This window comes from Bos mutus, chromosome 7, assembly GCF_027580195.1.
Source record: "Bos mutus isolate GX-2022 chromosome 7, NWIPB_WYAK_1.1, whole genome shotgun sequence".
NCBI lineage: Eukaryota > Metazoa > Chordata > Mammalia > Artiodactyla > Bovidae > Bos > Bos mutus.
In genome coordinates this window covers 98211082-98237631 of record NC_091623.1, presented here as the reverse complement: position 1 = coordinate 98237631, position 26550 = coordinate 98211082, and the positions used below count along the sequence as shown (strand labels likewise).

Below are 26550 nucleotides of genomic sequence, written 5' to 3'. Positions count from 1 at the left end.
TTAAAATGGATTCAGACAAGGTCCATACTTTGTCTTTGGTTTATGTGCCTTTGAAACCTGTTTTTATTCTAAAGCTTTCTTATCCAAACTCTTCTATTCTTTTATTCCTAGTAATTTTTTATTGAAGAAATTAAATCATTTTTCCTGAAACAGTAGCAAAGTCTGATTTTTGCTGTTCGCATTTCTGGCATGTCTTTCTCTGTTTCACAGCTCTGTATTTTGCAAAAATTGGTTATTAGATCTTAAGGTTTGCCAGATTCAGGTTTGACTGGGCAGGGTTGCTGGGTGGGGCGAGGCAAGACTACTCCACAGGTGGAGGTGTGTACTTTGATTAGGAGGTATATACTTAATAAGTCTATCTTCTCAAGGTGTTATCAATCACTAATCACCTGAAGGCCTAGATCCAAAGATTCCTTAGAGTTTGTAATATTCGAGTCCTATCATTTCTCCTTTTTATTTTAGCTAGAGTACTTTTATAAAGAGAGGTAGGCTTTCATCAGTTATTTGGTTACTTAAGGTATGGTTCATATAGGAAAGGTAAAACAAATGCTGAGGTCTTTATCACTTTTCAAAATGATTTTTTAGTTTCTTAGCATCCTCCCAAAGCAATCAGTAAGTTTTTTTAAATCATAATGAAATCATGGGTGTGATGTTATCTTATCACTCTTACTGATATCTGTTTTTTGGCCTTTGGAACATAGCCAAGTTGCATCACGTGTTATTTTGAAATAACCCTCATAGGTTTTGATAGCTATAAATCTATCAGAAGACTTTCTGATATGAAAAGGTATTCATGGTGATCTTGTACATTTACTCCTCCAGACTGAATGACAGAAGTGTTTGCTGCAATTGGGTTGTCATTGCTACTAGGTCTTTTCAATGGGCAGAGCTAGGAATAGATATAAATACTTGATATAAGTATGCTATGCTATGCTAAGTCGCTTCAGTCATGTCCGACTCTGTGTGACCCCATAGACGGCAGCCCACCAGGCTCCCCCGTCCCTGGGATTCTCCAGGCAAGAACACTGGAGTGGGTTGCCATTTCCTTCTCCAATGCATGAAAGTGAAAAGTGAAAGTGAAGTCGTTCAGTCGTGTCCGACTCTTAGTGACCCCATGGACTGCAGCCTACCAGGCTCCTCCGTCCATATGTTTTATATATATATATATATATATACACACACATACACACTTCTCAGGTAGCACAAGTGATAAAAAAAAAAAACCTACCTGCCAATGCAGAAAACCTAAGAGACCTGGGTTCGATCCCTGGGTTGGGAAGGTCCCCCTAGAGGAGGGCATGGCAACCCACTCCAATATGCTTCCCTGGAGAATCCCAGGGACAGAGGAGCCTGGTGGGCTACGTCCATAGGCTCACAAAGAGCTGGACATGACTGAAGAGACTTAGCATGCATGCATGCATAATATATATATGTTTACACAAAAATAATTGAAGGTAAATGTGCCATAAATTTATAGTGACATTTTCCGTTTATATTCAAGACTATAGCAACTCTTAATCTCATCAGTATTATAGCAGTAACTCCCTTCTTCCTTACTGAAAATCCTGATTCTCAAAGATTTTGACATCTCTCAAGGTTTTAACATATTACCCACCATGCTGTTCGCTTTATCCCATAATATATGTAAAACATTTTCAGAATAGCAATATCAACATTACCTTCAACAATACCATTACTGAAAACACTTTAAGCAATTGCTATTCTTTTTTGTCATTACAGCATAATTACACTAAAAATCACTGAAAGTCACTTGAAATAGTACATTTCTGTGTGATTATACGGCAAAACCAGATAGAGGCTTGGGTTCGTTTCAATATGCATTCCATTTGAGGGGATTGTTTTTAAAATTTCGTTTTGTTTTATAGTTATATAAAATATTTATGTATTTTATGAAGTCAAAGTCAAGTCTGCAAAGCCAGGTATATTGAGAAAAAGTCAATATACCTCTCCATTTTAATACCTCCATTCATCTATTAATAACTTCTAAAAATATTTTTTGATTGTGGTAAAATACATATAGCATAAGATTTACCATATTAACCACTTCAAGTGTATAATTCAGTGACATTAAATACATTCACAATGTTGTGTAATCATCACCATGACCTATTTCCAGAACTTTCTCTTCACCCTGAACAAGAATTCTACCCATTAAAATAATACATTGCAATTCTCCCTCTCCTAATCCCTGGTAACCTCTGTTTCTACGTGTATGTATTTGTCTATTTTAGGTACCTCACGTAAGTGAAATTTTGTATCAGGCTTATTTCACTTAGCATAATGTTTTCAAGGTTTATTCATGCAGTATCTATCAGAATTTCATCCCTTTTTAGGCTGAATAATATCCTGCTGTATGCATATACCACAATTTGATTTTCCATTCATCTGTTGACAAACATTTGGGTTGTTTCTACCTTTTGAGGACTGTGGAAAGTGCCGCTATGAATATTGGTGTACAAGTCCTTGTCCCTTTCAAATATTTTAGCATATTCTTAGGATGGGAACCACTAGATTGCATGGTACTTCTATGTTTAGCTTTTTAAGAAGTGAAAGTGATAGTTGCTCAGTGTGCCTGACTCCTTGTGACTCTATGGACCGTAGCCCGCCAGGCTCCTCTGTCCATGGGATTCTCAAGGCAAGAATACTGGAACGGGTACCCAGTCGCTTCTCCAGGGCATCTTCCTGACCCAGGAATTGAACTCCTGTCTCCTGCATTACAGTCAGATTCTTTACCATCTGAGCTAGCAAGGAAGCCCTTTTTAAGGACCTGCCAAACCCCTTTTCACAGTGACTTCAACATTACATTCCCATCAGCAACGCACACTGGTTCTAATTACTTCTTATCTTGCCAACACTTTGTACATTCCAATTTTTAAGTAGTAGCCATTCTAATTAGTGTGAAGTGGTATATCATTGTGGTTTTGATTTGCATCTCCCTAATGCCTAGTGATGTTGAACATCTTTTCATGTGCATATCTTCTTTGTCAAAATATCTATTTTATTCTAACCTTCTGTCCATTTTCCAACTGTTTTCTTTCTTTTTATTACTGAGTTGTAAGAATCCTTTACATATTTTAGATGCAAGTCCCTTATCAGATATATGATTTGCAAATATTTTTCCCACTTTTAACTTTCTTGATGATGTCTTTGAACAACAAAAGTTTTAAATTTTGATGGTGTCCAACTTATCTATATTTTTCTTTTATTAGTTGTGCTTTTGGTGTCATATGTAAAAAACTATTGCCTAGTCCAAGATAACAAAGATCTACTCCAATTTTTTAGAATAATAGTTTTTATGGTTTTAGTTCTTTAGGTCTATTACCTATTTTGAGTTCATTTTTGTTAGTGTGAAGTAGGGGTTCTTTGCATTTGAATATCGCATTGTCCCAGCACCATTTGTTGAAAAGACTGTTTACCCATTGAATTTTCTTGGGTAAAAATTTATCAATTTCATTGATAAATGAAGGGCTTGTTTTTAGACTCTCAACTCAGTTTTATGTTTATCATTATGCGCCTTCTACACTGTCTTGATTACTGCAGCTTTGGATTAAGTTTTGAAATCATGTGGGAGCCCTCCAACTTTGTTCTTTTGAGACTGTTTTAGCTATTCCTTTGAGTTTCTTGAGTTTCAGACCCCTTGAAGTTGTATATGAGTTTTAAATCAGCTTGCTGTTCCCGCACCCCCCCCCGCCCCCCCGCAAAAGAATCTAGCTGAGATTTTGATAGGGATATAGATAGAATCTGTAGGTCACTTTGAGGTCACACCGCTTTTTCCACTTAAAGGTATATTCTAGCCAAAGACCTTAATAGTATATAGAGATACTTCTCATTCCCTTTCTCAGCTGTGTAGTGCCGAATTTTATGGATGTTACTTGTTTATTCAACCTGTTTCCTACTGAAGGACATTCGGGTTGTTTCCAGACTTTTGCTATTACTGATACAATAGTGAAAAACTTTTTGCATCTTGCTTTTTGTATTTTGGCCAGAACCACTTTGGGGTAGATTTCTAGAAGTGGGTTTACTAAGATAAAGCTTATTAAAACAAAGGGTAAAGGAATATGTAATTTTAGACTCTGAATTGCCAAATTTATATCTATAAAGGGTGTATAATTTTTAATTCCCACAAAGAATTTCTGAGAGTACCTATTCCCCACATTCCCTTTCTAGAATATGTTGTCCAGTTTTCCTCTTCAGGAAAATCCAGCAGTAGAGTTAAGAAGATTTGCAATTTATAAAATGCTTTTTCTCTGTCTCATAAGTAGCCTTACAATATTCTCCAAGAAAAAAACACCTTAAATGCCTTCATCAAAAACACATAGATGACCTCATCCACTCTTGTGTATCTTATATGTACAGTATCGGTTCAGTTCAGTCGCTCAGTCGTGTCTGACTCTTTGCGACCCCATGAATCACAGCATGCCAGGCCTCCCTGTCCATGACCAACTCCCAGAGTCTACCCAAACCCATGTGCATCGAGTCAGTGATGCCATCCAGCCATCTCATCCTCTGTTGTCCCCTTCTCCTCCTGCCCCAAATCCCTCCTAGCAACAGGGTCTTTTCCAATGAGTCCACTCTTTGCATGAGGTGGCCAAAGTATTGGAATTTCAGCCTCAGCATCATTCCTTCCAATGGACACCTAGGACTGATCCTTTAGGATGGACTGGTTGGATCTCCTTGCAGTCCAAGGGACTCTCAAGAGTCTTCTCCAACACCACAATTCAAAAGCATCAATTCTTCGGTGCTCAGCTTTCTTCACAGTCCAACTCTCACATCCATACATGACCACTGGAAAAATCATAGCCTTGACTAGATGGACCTTTGTTGGCAAAGTAATATCTCTGCTTTTGAATATGCTATGTAGGTTGGTCATAACTTTCCTTCCAAGGAGTAAGCGTCTTTTAATTTCATGGCTGCAATCACCATCTGCAGTGATTTGGGAGCCCCAAAACATAAAGTCTGACACTGTTTTCATTGTTTCCCCATCTATTTCCCATGAAGTGATGGAACCAGATGCCATGATCTTAGTCTTCCGAATGTTGAGCTTTAAGCCAACTTTCTCACTCTCCTCTTTCACTTTCATCAAGAGGGTCTTTAGTTCCTCTTCACTTTCTGCCATAAGGGTGGTGTCATCTGCATATCTGAGGTTATTGATATTTCTCCTGGCAATCTTGATTCCAGCTTGTGCTTCTTCCAGCCCAGCATTTCTCATGATGTACTCTGCATATAAGTTAAATAAGTAGGGTGACAATATACAGCCTTAACGGACTCCTTTTCCTATTTGGAACCAGTCTGTTGTTCCATGTCCAGTTCTAACTGTTGCTTCCTGACCTGCATATAGGTTTATCAAGAGGAGGTTTGTGACATTGTACAGGAAACAGAGACCAGGACCATCCCCATGGAACAGAAATGCAAAAAAGCAAAATGGCTGTCTGAGGAGGCCTTACAAATAGCTGTGAAAAGAAGAGAAGCGAAAAGCAAAGGAGAAAAGGAGATATAAGCATCTGAATGCAGAGTTCCAAAAAATAGCAAGGAAAGATAAGAAAGCCTTTCTCAGTGATCAATGCAAAGAAATAGAGGAAAACAACAGAATGGGAAAGACTAGAGATCTCTTCAAGAAAATTAGAGATACCAAGGGAACATTTCATGCAAAAATGGGCTCAAGAAAGGACAGAAATGGTACAGACCTAACAAAAGCAGAAGATATTAAGAAGAGGTGGCAAGAATACACAGAACTGTACAAAAAAGATCTTCATGACCCAGATAATCATGATGGTGTGATCACTCACCTAGAGCCAGACATCCTGGAATGGGAAGTCAAGTGGGCCTTAGAAAGCATCACTATGAACAAAGCTAGTGGAGGTGATGGAATTCCAGTTGAGCTATTTCAAATCCTGAAAGATGATGCTGTGAAAGTACTGCACTCAATATGCCAGCAAGTTTGGGAAACTCAGCAGTGGCCATAGGACTGGAAAAGGTCAGTTTTCATTCCAATCCCAAAGAAAGGCAATGCCAAAGAATGCTCAAACTACTGCACAATTGCACTCATCTCACATGCTAGTAAAGTAATGCTCAAAATTCTCCAAGCCAGGCTTCAGCAATACATGAACCGTGAACTTCCAGATGTTCAAGCTTATTTTAGAAATGGCAGAGGAACCAGAGATCAACTTGCCAACAGCTGCTGGATCATCGAAAAAGCAAGAGAGTTCCAGGAAAACATCTATTTCAGCTTTATTGACTATGTACAGTATATCCAGGTTCAAAATGCACATATCTAGGGACTTCCTTGGAGAAGGCAATGGCAACCCACTCCAGTACTCTTGCCTGGCAAATCCCATGGACAGAGGAGCCTGGTAGGCTGCAGTCCATGGGGTCGCTAGGAGTAGGACAGACTTCACTTTCACTTTCAATTTTCACCTTCATGCATTGGAGAAGGAAATGGAACCCACTCCAGTATTCTTGCCTGGAGAATTCCAGGGACAGAGGAGCCTGGTGGGCTGCCATTTATGGGGTCTCATAGAGTCGGACACGACTGAAGCGACTTAGCAGCAGCAGCAGCAGGGACTTCCTGGTGGTCCAGTGGTTAAGACTCTGCCTCCCAATGCAGGGTGCATGTATTCAATCCCTATTGGGGAACTATGGTTCCATATGCTGCAGGGTATGGCCAAAAATTAGAAAAAAATAACATATATCTAAAATTCATAAACATGGAAAATTTAGAATTTACATAGATCTTTTTGGAAGTGCATAGAATAAATGTGAAGACTACCATGTAATAGTTATGATAAATGTTCATTAAAACTTCTTTTTTCACCAGAGGAAACTTTTATGTACATCTCAGGAGACATAGCTTTACTCCCCGGTGGCTCAGATGGTAAAGAATCCACCTGCAATGCGGGAGACCTGGGTTCAATCCCTGGGTTGGGAAGATCCCCTGGAGGAGGGCATAGCAACCAACTCCAATATTATTGCCTAGAGAATCCCCATGGACAGAGGAGCCTGGCGGGCTATAGTCCATAGGGTTGCAAAGAGTCAGACACGACTGAGTGACTAAGCACAGCATAGCACAGGAGACATAAAGACTCAGATTTCATTTATCCTCTACTTTAGTCTTTTCTAACCTCTTCTCACCAAATATAAATAAGATGTTAGTCCTCTTTGTACTTTCAGAGCACCCAGTCATTTCTCTGTTATAGAACACTCCAGAAACCTAGCTAAAGATGCTTTGTATTGTATTGTAACCATTGTTTTTTTGTTGTTGTTGTTTTTTGACCCGAGTTCCTCATTTGAACACTTTGAGGAATTTATGCTTCCTCATTCTATCCATCAGCAACCTCAGCATCCAAATAGCTTGGTACATGATGAACACCTGTTTATTTAATGACCATTTTACACCTAATTATTATATGTTTATTATACAAGGTGCTGAGGCTAAAAGAGTAAATCAAGGATCCTGGTTTCCTTCTTCTTAAATCTAATCATCTACACAACAAATATTTGCACAAGTATCTAGTTATAAAACATGATAAGGGCTATGAAGGAAAAGTGTAGGATATTGTGCTAGAAACTAACAGAAGGACCTGACTTTGATTGCAGGGCCTCATAAAAACCTCAGAGATAGTAATACACATACTTACTTGCCTGATTCAAACCATAAACTATAGCCTCCGAGAAAATGAACCAAAATCCATAATTTACACAATGACAGAGATTGTGGATGAATTTTAAACACCACACCTAAGACACTGCAGATATTTTCCTGACATTGTGATATAGTAGCTGATTTTCCTCCAGCTCTGCCCTCTCTCTGGACAGAGCTTTAAATGCTATTCTGTGATCCATCAGCTTATCTGGACAGGCTCTGGAGATGTTATTTATGAAGTTTCTCTGGGGAAAATATGACTATTATTATCTTCTACATAATCTCCTGAGATAGTACCTCAGAGATTACTCTAGCCAGTAAACAAGCAAAGGGGAAAAACAACATCTCACTGCCCCTGCCATGTAAAAGGAAAAGCCAAGACCCATGCTCAGATGATAATGAGGAACCATTAAATTATATTCTTACCCATAGAATTTTTCAGGGGTCTGGAGAAAATATATCAGAAGTTACCACTTTTTGTGCTTCGGGAGAATTGTAGACTGCCTGCAGACAGACACTCTAAGTGGGATGAATTCAGGTCACTGATGGGTCACCAATTACCACCTGTGATTCAAAAAGTGGCTGGACAGGCCCTGACAGGGCTGAGAGGGTTCCAGGATATGCTGAGTCATGTATTTTGATTGATTTCTCCAGTGGATGAAGTGGAGAGAGAAAAGGTTCATCCGGCACCTGCTATTGTCTATTCCTTTGCCTCTTTGGCCAGAATAGCAATTTATGTCCTTACTGACCTAGCTGTCCCTGTCTCAAAATTCCAGGGCCAGGAGAGGACAACCCAGCCCTGCTACGAAATACAGAATCCTTACTTTGTCCTCCATGCCCTTCCCGTTTTTAATGCGTCCCATTTCCCTTCACCTGACTAGTGTTTACAGTCAAACTAGACCAACATTCAGAAATGTTTTGATCTCATGAGGCTTTCCATCCATCTCCAGTTCTGATATCCAGCATTTGGAACTCTATCAGGGAAGCAGGAGCAGGCATACTTTTTTTTCCTTCTTCTTTTTTTAATGTCAAATTGGAATATATCAAGTTACAAATGGTGATTTGGTTTCACTAACACATTATAACTCATCATGTTAAAAGACTCTTGAAAATTTTTTTAATTGATTTTGTAGTTCGTGCAATTTGTTAAACTTCAATTCTAGAGTTTTGAAAGTAATGATATATGTATAAGTAACATTAAAATAAAATATAGGTTAACACTGTCTTAAAGAATTTGGGAGTGGGATTTAGAATCTAGACTTGGCATGACTTTCAGGTTTTGTAGTTTGGCAAGGAATCAAACCTCTCATCTTCAATTTACTCATCTTTATAAGAGGACAAATACTATTTTTAATGTATAGGAACTAGTATTTGAAAATACATGAGATCATACATGTAATATTTCAGCATAACACCTCAAAAATAAACTCTCAAAAATATGAACTGTCTTCAGTTCAGTTGCTCAGTTGTGTCTGACTCTTTGTGACCCCATGGACTGCAGCACGCCAGGCTTCCCTATCTATCACCAACTCCTGGAGCTTTCTCAAACTCATGTCCATGGAGTCAGTGATGCCATCCATTTATCTCATTCTCTATTGTCCCCTTCTCCTCCTGCTTTCAATCTTTCCTAGCATCAGGGTCTTTTCCAACAAGTCAGTTCTTCTCATCAGGTGGCCAAAGTATTGCAGTTTCAGCTTCAGCATCAGTTCTTCCAGTGAATATTCAGTTGATTTCCTTTAGGATTGACTGGTTTAATCTCCTTGCAGTCCAAGGGACTCTCAAGAGTCTTCTCCAACACTACAGTTCAAAAGCATCAATTCTTCAGTGCTCAGCTTTCTTTATAGTCCAACTCTCACATTCATACATGACTACTGGAAAAACCATAGCTTTGACTAGACAGACCTTTGTTGACAAAGTTATGTCTCTGCTTTTTAATGTGCTGTCTAGGTTGTATGAAAAGTATAAAAAGCAAAAAGATATGAACTGTCTTAGGTTTCATGTATGTATGATTTCCTCAAGTTTCCTCCAAGAGTCTATTTATTGAGTCTACCTCCTCAAAATACATTTTTCAATTCATTAAATTCTGTCATAGTGAGGATACCTTTCCCAACTAAACTTAAACACACCTATATGTTTTAAAACAGCAGCAAAAAAACAACAAATATCCATTAAGCGAACTCTAAGGAGAAAAACAAACAGTGCTGATTGGATTCACTGTACATTTATAACCACAAGTCTGAAATAGATATTTAGAAAGTCCTAATTCTCTATTAGGAGAAGGAAATGGCAACCCACTCCAGTGTTCTTGCCTGGAGAATCCCATGGACGAAGAAGCCTGGTACGCTGCAGTCCATGGGGTCGCACAGAGTCGGACACGACTGAAGTGACTTAGCAGCAGCAGCAGCAATTCTCTATTAATTTCACACTTTCAGTCACTTAGCAGCTTTTCTCCTCAAATCCTATCTTGGGCCCATTCTTCATTCTCAGTTGATAACTCATATGTCACAGAGGCAGTGGCATGAGAAATAATTCATCTGTCCAACAACAAACCCACCACATTAGAAATACCTAGTTACATACTGCTTTTCACTGTTCTTGTGCGAGGAAAGAAGAGCCCTGGTTTCTCCCTAAGGCCAGTGCACTTACCTGTTCCCTGAACCACATCTATCTCTTTACCTTCCACAGCTCGCTTTGGCTATCTTCCCCTTTCTATCCTACGTTACCAGGTCCTTTCTCTAGATTGGCTCATATTCTGCATTTAAACTTGTTTATGCACATTAAAAAAAACATAATATACATAATAAAAGAAATGTTGATATATAAAAATAAACATAAATAGATATTTTAAAATGTGTACTGGTGTCTAGTGATATATACAAAGGGATAATAGAACATGACCAACCAGGGTTTACTGTAATAGGACATGAACAACTAAAGTTTATTTTGATAGGACATGACCTACTAGGGTTTATTTTAGGATCAAGGTTATTTTAAGATTTGAAGATTAATTAATTTACTTCGCCACATGATAGAAATGATCTTGATAAAACAAAAACACATTTGACAAAATTTAATACTCATTCATGATAAAAAAAAAAAAAAACATAGCAAATTAGGACTGGAAGCAAACTTTATTGTGATAATGAAAGAAAGAAAGTGAAGTGTGACCTCATGGACTATACAGTCCATGGAATTCCCTAGACCAGAATACTGGAATGGGTACCCTTTCCCTTCTCCAGGAGATCTTCCCAACCCAGGGATCGAACCCAGGTCTCCCACATTGCAGGTGGATTCTTCACCACTGAGCCACAAGGGAAGCCCATTGTGATAATGGATATCTACAAATCCATGGTTATCATATGAAATCTTGAAATCCTGAAAACCTTCCCTGTGAAATCAGGACAAACACATAAGGATGTACACTATACTCTGCATTTTTCTCAATACAAATGCAATGGGCAAGAAAGTAAAAGGTAAGAAGGTTGGAAAGGAAGAACTAAAACTGTCATTGTTAGTTAATGACATAATTATAAACTTTGAAGATCCAAAAGAATCAATAGGCCTACTGGTAGAATGAATAAGAGAATTTAACAAGGTCACTGGACACAAAGTCAATATTGAAAGTCAATTGTATTTTGGTAAACAAGCAACAAACAACTAGAAAATTTAATTTTGATAATTACTGTTTGTAGTCATGTAAAAAACATTAAATCCCTGAAGTAGGAAATAGCAATCCGCTCTAGTATTCTTGCCTGGAAGATTCCATGGATAACGGAGCCTGGCTGGCTGCAATCCCTGGAGTCACCGAGTCGGACATGACCGAGTGACTGAGCACGCACACAAAACACATCAAATACCTAGAAATAAATTTAAAGACAAGTATGCTAGAACTCTACACTAAAAACTGAAACTAAAAATAGAAATTAAGGGTTATCTTAATTATAGATATATGTCTGTGTGTATTTGATAAACTGGAAGGTTTAATAGTTTAAATATATGTTCATTCTCCCTGAACTAATCCACAAATTCAATGTAACCCAATATAAATACCAGCAGCTTTAAAATACAAATTGAAAAGCCAACATAGAATTGGAAAGGGCCAACCATAATCAAGTTAATCAAGAATAAGAATTATGTTACTGAATTCTTTTACCAGTCTGAAGCTATAGTACTTAGAGTGGTGTGAAAAATATGTCAAGGTACACAAACAGATCAATAAAACAAAGCCTAGAAACCCACACATATGTGATGACTTGACTAATAACAAATGTGTCACTATGATGCAGGAAGGAAAGTGAAAAAGCTTCAATAAATGATGTAGGGTTAATTAGATAACCACATGGGAAAAAATGAATCTTGATCCTGGGTTACAGATCTAAGTATAAAAGCTAAAACAACAAAGCTTCTAGGAAACGAGATATTTTCACATTGGTATGGGCAAAGATTTCCTAAATATGATACAGAAAGCACTGCCTATAAAGGAAAAGACTGATAAATCATACCATATTTAAATTCAAGTTTTAATGTTTATTTACAAAAACATCATTATGGAATGAAAAGATAAGTCACAGATTGGGCAAATAATTTACATCCTCAATAAGACTTACTTACAGAATATGTCCAACCCTGGTGGCTCAGCGATAAAAGAATTGCCTGCATCACAGGAGACATGGGTGGATCCCAGAGTTGGGAAGATGCCCTGGAGCAGGAAATGGCAACCCACTCCAGTATTCTTGTCTGGGAAATTCCATGTACAGAGGAGTTTGGTGGGCTACAGTTCTGGGGTCTCAAAGAGCTGGACACGACTTAGCACCTAAACTGCCAACCACAGAATATATAAATAACTTCTATAGATCAATGAGAAAAAGAGGCAAAAAACCATAGAAAGATGGAGAAAAAACTCAAGCACTTAAAAAAATGGGGTTCCCAATGGCCAGTAAGCATATAAAAATGTGCCCAAACTCTAGGTCACTAGGAAAATTCAATCTAAAACCAACTTGAATTCTTACATCTTGCTGATGTGAATATAAATTGGTACTTCTTTGGAAATCTGCCAGGTAAACATACATAAATCTTAGGATCCAGTGATTTGATTTCTAGGTTTATGCCCCCCAATATGAGTACTTTTGTTTACCAAAAGATACAAACAAGCATGCTAATAGCAGAACTATTTGTAAAAGTTTCAAACTGGAAACAACCCAAACATCCATCAACAATAAAATAGATAAACACTACTATATACTATATATAAAATAGATAAACAGCAAGGACCTACTGTATAACATAGGGAACTATACTCAATAATTTGTAATAACACATATACACAGGAATCACTGTGATGTACACCTGAAATTAACACACTGAATCAACTACACTTCAATTTTTAAACATTGTTTTGCATAATAAAAAAATTTTTAAGATGTACAGATAAATCATGGTATATTCACACAATGGACTATAATAGAGAAGTGACAACATACTTGCTACTTGTGACAACATGGGTTAATCTCAAAACACAACAAAACCAATTTGTACTCCACCCTCCAAAAAGAAAATTACACAGTGCCATGTTCTCATCAAGTTACTCCCTTCAGTCTTTTGTCTAAACTTTTGACGTTGGCTCTTATCAAGGTCACACTATGCATATCTTCCCAAGTCAGTGGGCAATTGTTTCCTCATTCCTGACTTCTCTGCAGCACTTGAAATGGTTTATACACCTTCTTTTCTGAAGTACTTAGTGTCCTTGACTCTGGATTGCCACAGTCTGCTGATTTATTCCTCACTTGTTGGCTAGGTTTTTGGCAATTGCTTCTTTTCTAGTTCCCTGAGTCTTTCTCCTCTATCAGAACTATTAAATGATCTAGGTCTTGAATCCTCAGCCCTTTTCTTCTATCTAATTACTCTCCAGTGGTGCTTTCTTCAAATCCCTGGTGTAAGTAGCACCTATAAGCCAATGATTCCCATGTTAGTATTTTGTGGGACTTTTCCTTGGAGTCTGGATTTCTTTTCTGAGCTTCAGACTCATCATCTATTCAACAGCTCTATCTGGGTACCTAAGACGCAGCTCAAAACTAACACAGGGAAGAGAGAGTTCTTTATTTTGACAATGAACCTGTTCCTCCTCAGATCTCCCTCTTCAGTGAATGACATTATTATTTATCAAGTGCTCAGGCAGACAGTCTAGGAGTCATTATTTATTTCACTCTTTCTTCTTGCCAAGGGGTAGGCACGTTTTCTGAGCAAGGCCAGTTGGATTCCCTCCCAGGATTCTGAACCTTGAGTAGGTGACGCAAGGTTAGAAAATTGGCTACAGCTGACTCATCCCAGCTGAGACAGCCTGTCCGTTAGTTCCTGCCATCTAGAGTCCCAGAGCTGCCTCTGTCCCTCACCCTCCTGAGACCTACTTCTTCAAGCTTTACTTCTGATAACTATGTAAGCTACCCCATATCCTTCCAATGAATCTCTCTTGAACTTAGATTTTCTAATATCTCCGTGTGTTGATTGTAACTAAGGACTCCTTTTTAATACTGAGGAGTAAATGAATGAGTGAATGTTTGCATTATAAAGACCTAGTTTCTCGGCCATTAGTCAGCCAACAACTATATGGAACAATTATTATGTGTTGGCCACACAATAACACTGTTTTTTGCTAAGTTCATCTTCAGGAACTACTCCATTCTTCCACACCTACCCGAGTTCATCAGGGCCAAATCTAAGGAAAATTTCTTCCTATGACAACACTGGATAATTCAGGATTATCTCCCCTTTACAGGGCCCTTAATTTAATCATCTCTCTTCCTAACTTAACAAAGCTGACAGTGGTTAAAGTAATTAGGAGACATTTTAGTCAGTTATATCGTATTGCAATAGGAAAAGAGTCCAGTGTGAACTGAACTCAACTTTGATTTGTTTAAGAGGGAACAGGGAGGATCGTGAGCTGGGGCTCAAAAGAGTCAGAAAGGTGAAAACCTACAAAAACTGGGAAGGTGGAGTTGGTCCATGTGAAACGCATCTGGTTTGTTAAATGATGCTACGTAGGGAAGTTGGGCTCCTCCCTTCCCGCAGAGGCTCAGAGAAGGAGCGCTAGCTTGAGGGGTTGGTGGGGGAACAAAGAGTAAGTTTTCACGGCATACTTGAGTTTTCTCAGCAAAGCATTTTAGGGGGCTGGGGTCATTCTAGGATGAGGCTTTGAGCTGTTAGAAACAATGCCAGTGTTTAGTTGAAGTTTTTAGAGGGCAAGGTTGAGGCCTAGCTGAGAAAAGGGCTTAGAGGAGCCTGGCTAGAGAGCTAGATCAGGAGAGAACCATCACCACCAGGTGGGCCCAGTGTAATCACAAGCATCCTTAGAAGATGGAAGAGGAAGGCGGAAAGTCAGAGGGTTGAAGATGGAAACAGCGGCCATGAACCAAGGCTCACAGGAAGCTTCAGGACGCTGGAAAAGTAAGGAAAACAAATTTTCTGATAGGGCCTCCAGAAGGAGGCCGACAGCTTGGATTTTAGCTCAGTTAAGACTGAGTTTGCACTTCTAACCTCCAAAATTGTAAGATAATACATTTGTGTGTTTTTTAATTTATATTCTTTTACATTTATATTTTTGTATTTATGAAATATAAAAATTTATATTCTTTAATGAGGGAAAATTCATTTATAGTGAATGCACAAATATTAAGTGTAAAATATAATGAACTTTGACAAATATATATTCTCATATGAGCAACACCACAGTAAAGATAATAGAACCTCTCAATCACTCACTTTTCTACTACTTCTAGTTAATCTAGTAATCTAGTTAATACTACCTTCTAGTTAATCTCTACATTCCATAGGTAATTGTTGTTCTGATTAGTTTTGTCTGTTTGTGAACTTTCAGTGCAAATAACTGTGCAGGGCAAAAGAAAAATAATGTTTCATTATACTATGAAAATAGCTTTAACCTCAAATTCTTCGATTCATGTTGTTTTAAACCACTAAGTTTGTGGTAATTTGGTGTTGTTTTTGTGTGGTAATTTGTTAAAGCATAACTCACTGACTCGATGGACGTGAGTCTGAGTGAACTCCGGGAGTTGGTGATGGACAGGGAGGCCTGGCGTGCTGCGATTCATGGGGTCTCAAAGAGTCGGACACGACTGAGCAACTGAACTGAAATATAACTATAGTTATAAAGATAACTATTACAATTACTTCTGAGAGATGACATATGGGTATTTATTATTTTCATTAGAACTTTCTGTATTTTATACCAAAACATTTATTTTATAGTCAAAGAAACTGAGTTAAGTTTTTAGAACAAAAGACTTTGTAATGCCCAAGCCAGCTCATGTTCAGGCACATTTGTCCACCTGAGAAATTTTAGAATCATTTCTGGCCATGGGGGAAGGGAGTCATTTCATTTCTGGGAGGGGCCTCAGAGTTGTTTGTTTAAAGCTGTTGTTAAACATTTACTGTGTCTGAGATGCTTTATATACATGTTCTTACTCATAAGTAGTACCTTCTGCTATGGAGATTGCTGTCATTCCCGATTATAGATGAAGAAACCAAGCAAAACACAAAATGTAAATTGCTTCATTTACATAGTTAGCAAGTGGTGAGACGGATTCAAACTCCGGTCCCTCTGACCTCAGGGCCAACAAAGAACCTGGAACAGGCACGACAATATGGGGCTGTTAGTGAGTGCGGGAGAGGTGGCAGAGGCGTGATGGGAAAAGAGCGAGGAAACACAGGAGGCAGAAGCCTAGTCCCGCTGCTAATTCACTTTGGCCGTTCATTCATTTGCTGATGCAACAGAGATTTATTCAGCCCTTCCTGTGAGGTGGCCACCATTACTGTAAGGAGCAGGAGAGTGAACAGTGGACAGACCTGCCTTATGGAGTTTGTATTCTTGTGGGGTGTGGAGAATGAGCGACAAAATCAATCGAATTTCCTTACATATTTTGTAAGAGTCTCCCAAGATGTCTGTAGGGGACGGGAGAGTTCAGCAGGAAGAGCAGGGGCTTTGAAGTCCGGATTCCTGGGTTTGAGTCCTGGCTGTGAGACTCTGGGGAATGGCTTAACCTCTCTCAGCCTCCGTTTCTCTGGGTGTAAAATGGGAAAAATAATATTTATCCACATAGGTTGCTGGGATGAATACATAACATCATATCTGTAAAACCCAAAGTAATAGGAGCTATTATGTTGATGCCAGGACTCTGAAGGCCACTCTGCGTTCTCAGGGTCTCTGATCTGTGACGGGTGCCAGGGCTCTGAGTCACACAGGATGGAGTCTGGTTCCAGGGAACCCATTCATGAGGCTGTGTTGAGCCATCTCCCAGGGCTCCCTTTTCGCACTCCCAGGACAAATGGTCCTTTTCACTTAATACAGACAATCTCCTCTCCTCATTTCCTGAAACCACATGCGGACCCTTGGGAGTTCACAGGAACAGGAGAGCCAGGCTAGGAGAGCAGAGGGAGCAGCTGTGTGCAGCTGCAGGCTTAATTCCAATTAACAAAAGCCACCTGGGGATCTGCTGTGCTGGGCAGGTCTGGGGCGATTGGTTCTCGGGTATGGGTTGCCAAGGCTTTGTTAGAGGCCCCTGGGGAGGGGCTCAAGGGAAGAATGTATTTGCTTTTCTTGGATACCAGCCCTGAATGGCAGCCTTCACTTTCTAACATAACCTTTATCTGATGACCGTGTTCTGGGTGGGGCCAACTCTTTGGAGGCTGGGGAGGTTGGATTTTAATTCATCAGGTTCTTCCACTCTTAACACTGCTGCTCCCGGATTAGTGACCTTCCTCCCCTGAAACCCATATGTGCACGCAGACCGCCCATGCACTTCTCACAGTTGATATATTCATTGCCTCCTGATTAATAGCAGCCTCTCATAGTTATTGGTAATGTGTGGGTGAGCAAGTCTCTCTGCTTGTGCTCACCACTGCATCTCCACAGTATGGATTTGTGTTACAATGAGGGTCCCCGGAGTGAGCAAATACAAGATGCCCATTTAAAAACTTACTCATTATCTGAATTTCTATTTTAGTTAAAAATGTCCTGTGTGATACTTGGGACATATACCAAAAGGTACTGGTTATTTATCAGAAATTCAAATCTAATTGTGCATCCTGGATTGTGTCTGGCAACCCTAATTATGAATTGTGGTGCTCAGGAAATCTATACATGAAAGAAGGAATGAATGGGACCCATGCATCATCAAATACAGACATTTTACTGGAAGTGCACACTGTTAGGAGTGGTCATTTCAAGGTGATAGGATTATTGGAGAGTTTTCATTTTTCACTGTGTTCTTCTGTTTTTCAAGTTGCCATGAGCGGAAACATTTTCAAAGGTAATATGTGTATATGTTTATATTAGTATATTCATAAGCCAACTTCTTAACATTAGTGTAAAGCCTCCTTGTGTTTTCTTTCATCCCGAAAACCAGAATTTTCTGAACATCCCCAGAGGACAAGGACATTTTGAGCATCCATGAGAAGATTATTATAAGTAGTATTGACAGGCCTACAGAGCATATCAGCAAAACAGACTACATAAATGGGTACAGAGGAGTTTTTTAAAGAAAATATTGCTGTAATTTTATCATATGATGCTTCTTAAGAAAACCAGCTCCTGAAGTTCTGGGGATGTAAAGCTCAGTCTAGTTAAACCAGGACATAAAAATCTTGATTAAATTGTATATAACACACTGGAGATATTTTTTTCTTTGATTCACAAAATAAATGTGGAAAAAACAAAAGCATAAGCTTTTATAGGGAATGAGTTGGCATGTGAGTGCCACCATACAGACAACCTGCCCTGATGCTGTGGGGCCAAGTACCCTTCAAAGTTGTCTTTTGGGGTCCACGCTGGCTGTTGGTGATGGGCACGTTCAGAATGCTATAACTTAATGGAGCAAGGAAAGTAAGAACTACCATTTGTAACATACTATGTTCTGGGCAGTGGGCATAGCTCTTGACCACACTTCATTCACAGAAACAACCAAATTGCACACATTAACCCATTCTAACAATGGGACTTAAGAATTTTGAAGTAAGTTACTCATAACCACACCTCCTGAAATATTACAAGGTACTTAAGAGTTGTGCAAAGAGGCACTTATATTCACTATGCTATACTGATTAAGGTATTTATTAGAAGGAATAAAGATGCTTTCTGAAGACTTATCTCAAGGTTTGAAGGACAAAGGGCCGCTCTCTGTTTAGGAATGCCCCTCCCAGTTTCCAGTACTGAATGTGGCACTAGAATCATGGGATAAGGAGTCTCTCCTCTCTTCTATCAGTGTTAGTGGTGCCCCAGGTTCTAACGCAGGATTCAGTGTCAGGGTGAGAAGAAGGGCAGAGTAGAATATATGTCCTGTTATCACATTCACGGAGAAGAGAATGTCGTCTAGAATGACACCAAGTAAGCAAAGCAAAATCTATAACCTTTGGCCAGCTTCAAGTCTTATAACACTCATGTTATTTAAAAAGAGGGGAACTGAGTGAAATCAACTTGGCCTACTCGGCAATGAGAGACAAGCATGAGAGAGTAAAATGCTAAGTGTGTCCTTATGAAGGGTTCCTGCTCTTAAAAGAAGAAAATTAGCTGCTTGAACTTTTGAAAAAGGACAGTGTGACTCTGAACAAAGGGAGGCTCATCATTGTGAAGAGAGAGGAAAAAGGCAATTTGATGATTGTTAAGGATGGGAAAGAAAGAGCTGCATCCATTGAACTCTTTACATGGCAGCATTGTGAATAGGCCAGTCTAAATTACTGATTAAATACACTGAAGCTGTATTTAAATTAACTTCCCTATGTCTGAGAAGTGCATAAACCCTAATAGACCTATTTCCAAGTCACATACAACCATCTTCTTTTCAACTGCAGCACAGAGGCTTTCAGCAAATTGTGTATGAAGTGAGCTGTATTAATCAAAGATGGAGACAGGCTTTTATGCACTGATTCCTCCGGAGAATCTCCCTAAACGCACAGTGACATTTTAATGATTTTTCCATTAGTATTCTCTAACTAAAAAGGGGGGGGGAGTTTTTTTTTCCTTCACTAGTAAGTAAGAACTGCTTGGTATGCATATTTAAATAACAGTCATACTGAAGAACTGGCTCTTAATATAATGGATGCATTAAAATATAGAGGAAAATGAGCCAGCCACATAAAGACCTTGAAGTAATAGATAATGCAAGCCTCTCTGCCATTTTCTAAGCCTTGGATTATGATAATGGCTTTGAGAGCAGATCAGTCATGTAATGTCTAGCTACTGACATAAATTAGCTCCAGTTGTGTTAAAGCTGGTTTGAGGAGAAAGGCAGCACCTATCTTTTTCCAACTCATGGGTGCGTATATGGCTGCTTAAGAAGTAGGCTGCAAGGAAATCAGGTTGCTTGCCCATCACTTTAAGGAGAAGGCGCTTTGTACAAGTCCTAACAATCAACTTCATGTCCACCAGCGATGCCATACTTCACACTCAGAGTCCCTGCCCCACAATTATGGGGAAAAAGATGTAATGAGTGAGAAAACATCTGAACTCATTCCTTGTCAGCCTATTAAATGACAGTGCTTTCAACAGCAGTCCCCAATCTGTTTGGCACCAGGGACCAGTTTGGGGTTGCTTAGTCACTTCTGACTCTTTGTGGCCCTATGGACCGTAGCCCACCAGGCTCCTCTGTTCATGGGATTCTCCAGGCAAGAATACTGGAGTGGGTTGCCATGCCCTCTTCCAGGGGAATCCTCCTGACCCAAGGATCGAACCCAGGTTATCTGCCAGCAAAGAAGCCCAGGAACTGGTTTAGTAGAAGACAATTTTTCCACAGATGGGGGTGGGGGGAAATGGTTTGGGGAAGATTCAAGCATAGTTTGGTTCATGCTCCTATGAGAATCTAATGCCGCTGCTGATCTGTCAGGGGGAGGAGCTCCCAGTAATGTGCGCAATGGGGAGTGGCTATAAATACAGGTGAAGCTCACTCACCTCCTGCTGTGTGGCCCTGTTCCTAACCAGGGGTTGGGGACCCCTGCTTTAAAAGAATACTGACCTCAAGGACAAGGGGATATACAGCAACTGAACAGTATTTATAACAATTTTGTTTCTTTAGAAAAGACAAACCAAGGTGAATGAAAGTCCCACGAAGATCCTAATGAGGGTTTTGCAAATGCACATGTAGAAATCAGGGTGTGTTTATGTAACAGGGTTGGGGTGAAGGCAGGACTGTCCCATTAAATGTCCAGGAAAACCACTCACCACAAATTAACCAGGAAAGGGTGCTCCAGTCCCTGCATGATCTGGAGCTCCTTGAAGACATTCCTCACTTCGTTGCGCTCCACGCACTTCTGTTTGTTCATGTACTTCATCGCATACATCTTCTTGGTATCATTCTTCTGTACGATGCAGACCTAATGGCGCCAGCCGGAGTGAGAACGTGGTTAGGGAGGTGATGGATTGTGGGCATGAGACAGCGCAAGACTGGTGAGCATCGCTTGGAGGCCCTGTCATGTGCAAATTCTCTGATGTTAAAGTTGCCACCTAGCTCTGATTTCTTTTTCCTTCCCCTGTACCAAGTCAATTTCTAAATCTCTCCTTTCTCGAACAAGTTTGCTTGTTTTTGCTTTGGGGGATTTTTAAGACAACATATTGGGCGAAAATAACTTCCTCCATGTCAGGAATCTTCAAATAACAAATGACATTTTTATTCAGATTTTAATGAGTGAAATGGACATGGCTCAATGTTAAGATGAACAATATTGTGCAAAGAACTTCTTTTAGCAACCACAAGTGATATAACCAAAAAGGGCTTGAAGCACTGGGGAAAACACAATGATGTCCATGTTTATAAAATTCTTTAAGAGGTTCATATAATGCCAGATAAAGTCGACAGCAGGTGTTCTAAAATGCAAGTTCAATATGAAATATGAGATATTGTTATGTTTGTCTCCACAAAGAAACTAATCGGGATTTGAATCTGGAAGTTTCTTATAAAAAATTAGACTGAATGTATATGTTTTATGGTAGGTTTTTTATTTATTTATTTTTTTACAGTAGGTCTTTAAAAAAGAAAAAAATATGGTACAACTGGGGAAAACAGAAATCAGCTTCTATCCTTCATGGAAAGATTTAATTCTTACACTGACAAGATAACTGTTACTGAAGATACTGGTACAATTTGAAAATGATTATGAAACCTTACTCTTCCTGTTACCATAGAGAAAGTGTGAAACTCCAGGGAGTAAACTGATTTGTCTTTGAGATAATTCTGAAAGCATACATGTTTGTTATGTAGCTGCCTGTCACATACTTTGTTCAAAGTGTGGTAATACTTTTATAAAAACTCATTATAAAAACACCTCATATTTATTGTAGTCCCAGTAACTCATCTGAACATTCTTGGGCTCTCTGAGCTACATACTCTGCTAGTGGTTAATCATTTTGGTTCTTACCTTCCCGAAACTGCCTTTTCCAATGGCTCGCAAAATTTCAAAGTGGTCAAAGTTGACTGTAAAACAAAAAGAACATCGTGAGTAATTCAGTTGCTCTTTAGTAACTAATGAGTAATATATAAAGATTGAACTAAACTTAAGTACCTTATGTAAACAACATTCTAGACTACTTTAACATGACCATTCATTCATCTGTAGACATTTCTTGAACACTTAATCACAGGGCTTTGTACTAGGGGCTATAGAAATAATAGAGTAGAAATTGAGTCTCTACTTTTCGGAGACTGTGGTCCAGTGAGGGCTCCATAGTGAGACTCTGATGGATTAAATAGTCACTAAATGAATGGACAATTAAAACTCTCACTGAATGTTAAGAAGGACAGATGCCGTGGGGATCTAACTGTGTATAACAGGGGTTTCACGTAGGTGGCCAAAGACCTGGTCCTCTGTGCATACATTGCCACTAAGGGTCTGCACTTTAAAAATCTTCTCCTTGTCTGTTTCTCATTACAACCACTCTTTCATGTGTCAAAATGATTTCAATTTTCCCAAGTAGGAAGCTATTACCCATGTAAGTTTATAGAATGAGTTGATCCCCAAGGCATAAATATCTAACAGAGGAGGATAAATATGAGCATTAAAGTCTATTTTATAAAATTCATTTGAAGTTGAGAAGATCTTTTGCATCCGCCATTTAAATATTCCACCCTGAGGGAATTCCTGGCAGTCCAGTGCTTAGGATTCATTGCTTCCACTGCAGGGGACTCGGGTTTGATCCCTGATTACAGAATTAAGATCCCACATGCCACATGACGTGGACCCCCCGCAAAAAAAAAAATCCCATTTCCACCCCTTAGCTTTAAATGGAGTATAATCTATAAAAATATTAAATCACTATGTTGTATACTTGAAACTAAAACATTTTAAAGCAACTATATGTCAATTAAAAAAAAAAATTTCCTTCCAGGACTCAGAAGCAATAAATATTTAGTTTATGATAGCATGGTCTCTTGGTTCAGTGCTCAAGAAATGCTTGGTGAAGAGAACAAAGCATAGATTCTTCCAGAAAGGTGACAAGCTTTGGTTATGTGCCTTGATGACCTTGAGAAAATGTCCACTATCTTTCCTGGTTTTTGAAATAAGGATTTAGATAAGTTAAATTTCAAATGAGGGCTTTTAAGAATTAAATCAGAAAAAATTGCAAAATACTAAAAGGTTCTATTCTTCTCTTTAAAAGACATGATTTATTGATTTCAAAATTAATCAGATTAGCTCCTTTTGAAGGAAAGACAGATGAGTAACGGAACCACTCATCTTCCAAGCTTTCTCAAGGTTGAAATATTTTTATAATGTGACTTCATAATCATTACTTAACACAAAACTCACTTTATTTCAGCCAAAAAAAGAGCCATTTAATCATGTGAGACAGCATGTCTATCACAAATAATTCTGGATTTAACCTGAAAAAAATGGTATAACTCTGATAAATGACAAACTATTTTTTAATATTTTATTGAATTATAGTCAATAGAGTTAGGCACGACTGAGCGACTTTACTTTCACTTTTCACTTTCATGCATTGGAGAAGGAAATGGCAACCCACTCCAGTATTCTTGCCTGGAGAATCCCAGGGACGGTGGAGTCTGGCGGGCTGCCGTCTGTGGGGTCGCACAGAATCAGACATGACTGAAGCGACTTAGCAGCAGCAGCAGCAAAGTGTCATGTTAATTTCTCCTATACAGCAGTATGATTCAGTTGTGCATCTCTCTATATTTTTCATATTTTTTCTATTATGGTTTATCACATAATACTGAATGTAGTATCCTGTACTGCAGTAGGACCTTGTTGTTTATCCATTTTATATAAAATAGCTTGTATCTGCTAATCCCAAACTCCCAATTCATCCCTCCCACTCCTACTCTTCCCTCTTGGCAACCACAAGTCTGTTCTCTCTGTCTGAATCTGTTTCTCTTTCATAAATATGTTCATTTATATCACTTTTTAAAGATTCTACATAAAAGTGATATCATATGATCGTCTTTGTCTGACTTCACTTAGTCTGATATATAGTCCATCCATGTTTCTGCAGATGGCATCATTTCATTCTTTTTTAAACCTGAGTAATACTCCATCGTATAAGTATACCACATCTTCTTTATCCAGTCCTCTGTCAGTGGACATTTAGATTGTTTCCATGTCTTGACTATTGTAAATAGTGCTGCTATGAACATAAGGTTGCCTATATCTTTTAGAACTATAGTTTTGTCCGGATAAATGCCCAGGCATGGGATTGCTGGATCATATGGCAAATCTGTATTTTGAGGAACCGTTGTACTGTTTTCCATAGAGGCTGCACCAATTTATATTGCCACCAGTAGTGTAAGAGAGTTCCTTTTTTCGCCACACCCTCTCTAGCATTTGTTGTTTATAGCTGTTCAGTCACCAACTTGTGTCCAGTTCTCTGCTACTCCGTGAACCACAGCATGCCAGGCTTCCCTGTTTTTCACTATTTCCCTGAGTTTGCTCAAATTCATGTCCATTGAGTCAGTGATGCCATCCAAACATCTTATAGTCCATCGCCCTCTTCTCCTCTTGCCCTCAGTCTTTCCCAGCATTAGAGTCTTTTCCAGTGAATTAGCCCTTCACATAAATAAACTTTTTAATAATGGCCATTCTGGCTGGTTTTTAGTCTCTCCTTGTAGTTCTGATTTGCATTTGTCTAATAACCAGTCCATTCTGAAGGAGATCAGTCCTGGGTGTTCTTTGGAAGGAATGATGCTAAAGCTGAAACTCCAATACTTTGGCCACCTCATGCGAAGAGTTGACTCATTGGAAAAAACTCTGATGCTGGGAGGGATTGGGGGCAGGAGGAGAAGGGGACGACAGAGGATGGGATGGCTGGATGGCATCACCGACTTGATGGACATGAGTTTGAGTGAACTCCAGGAGTTGGTGATAGACAAGGAGGCCTGGCGTGCTGCGATTCATGGGGTCGCAAAGAGTCGGACACGACTGAGTGACAGAACTGAATAATTAGTGATGATGAGCACCTTGATACGTTCCTATAGGACATTTGTATGTCTTTGTTGGAGAAATGTCTATTAATGTCTTCTGTCCATTTTTTGATTGGGTTGTTTGGTTTTTTTGTTGTTGAGTTGTACAAGCTGTTTGTGTATTTTGGAAATTAAGCCCTTGTCGGTTGCATTGTTTACAAATATTTTCTTCTAGTCTGTAGGCTGTCTTTTTGTTTTGTTTATGGTTTCCTTTGCTGTGCAAAACTTTGTAAGTTTGATTAAGTCCCATTTGCTTATTTTTGCTTTTATTTCTGCTGTCTTGGGAGACTGTCTTAAAACACTGGTACAGTTTATGTCAGAGGATGTTTTCCCTATGTTCTCTTCTAGGAGTTTTACGATGTCTTGTCTTACACTTAAGTCTTTAAGCCTGAATGACAAATTCTGAGTGTTTATTTTCTCATCTGTTAAAAAAAAAAAAAAAAAAAGGACTGATCCTTCTAGACAAGAAAATACCCTTTTATATGGAAAAATGCTAATAAAACTATTTACTTAAGTCATTCACTTGACTATGTTATTTCCCAAACTCCTTGGTTCTGAGTTTATTTGCTACATGAGAAACTCTGTGAGGGCAGAGATTATATGTTGCTTAGTAATCTTTGTTTCACCTTTGTTTTCCTGGCAACTCATGGTAGTAAAAAGCATTAAAAAATCAAATGGGATAGAGTAGATAAGAAAATAACAAAAATGTCTTAAATGTAGTTACAGTAGTATTGACTCTGAAACTTTTGTTTTGGTTTTGCATAATGTATGTAGATGGATATGTACTGTATCAAGAGGTAATTTTTTGTCTATATTTTAATATGACTTGTCAACATAAATTGAAAAACTCTTTTATAAGTTTCCTCTTAAGTTTCAAATTGAAATAACCAATGCAATGATTTCCTGACACTCATTACATGAAGCTGAGTTAGACTTCATGAACTACATAAGTGTTAAAAAAAAAACAAATCAAGATTTATTTGCAAGCCCAAGATTTCACCTCTAGCAAATCTAGTAACTCACAGTGGTTCCTTCATGTGCAGCCTAGCTTAAAATGTTCTGATGATGTTTTGCATCTCCAAGTATTAATATATAGCAGATACCTAGAAGTATGAGCTTCCATTGTGATATTAATCCATTTCATGAACCTTGTCTAAGCCATTTTAAGCTTTAATGAAAATAATAAAGGATTAGATGCTAGGTTACTGATAAATTTCTACTAGCAGAACTGTCAATTAATGTCAGGTTAAGTCCCAGAAAAGTGACAATTTTAAAATTTTAGAGAAACTGCATCTTATTTATGCCTTTATTTCTAGTTAATCAAAGAAAGAACTGACTCCAGTCTGATGCCATAGTGCCTAAAGTCACTTCCCTGAATAATAATACACCCAATAACTGAGAGAAGCCAATAACAGGTTGAAA

At 38.7% G+C, this 26550-nt stretch overlaps 1 protein-coding gene across 3 annotated transcripts in view; it reads right to left on the bottom strand.

Annotated features, from left to right (window-relative positions):
* STK32A (serine/threonine kinase 32A) overlaps nucleotides 1-26550 on the bottom strand; it is a 133456-nt gene that overhangs the window by 72195 nt on the left and 34711 nt on the right. For all 3 annotated transcript variants that reach the window (XM_005900452.2, XM_070374572.1, XM_070374571.1), the window contains exons 3-4: nucleotides 22076-22131; nucleotides 20883-21034 (exon numbers count right to left, since the gene is read on the bottom strand). In XM_005900452.2, the coding sequence (XP_005900514.1) occupies nucleotides 20883-21034; nucleotides 22076-22131 (208 nt within the window). The remainder of the gene's footprint in view (nucleotides 1-20882; nucleotides 21035-22075; nucleotides 22132-26550) is intronic.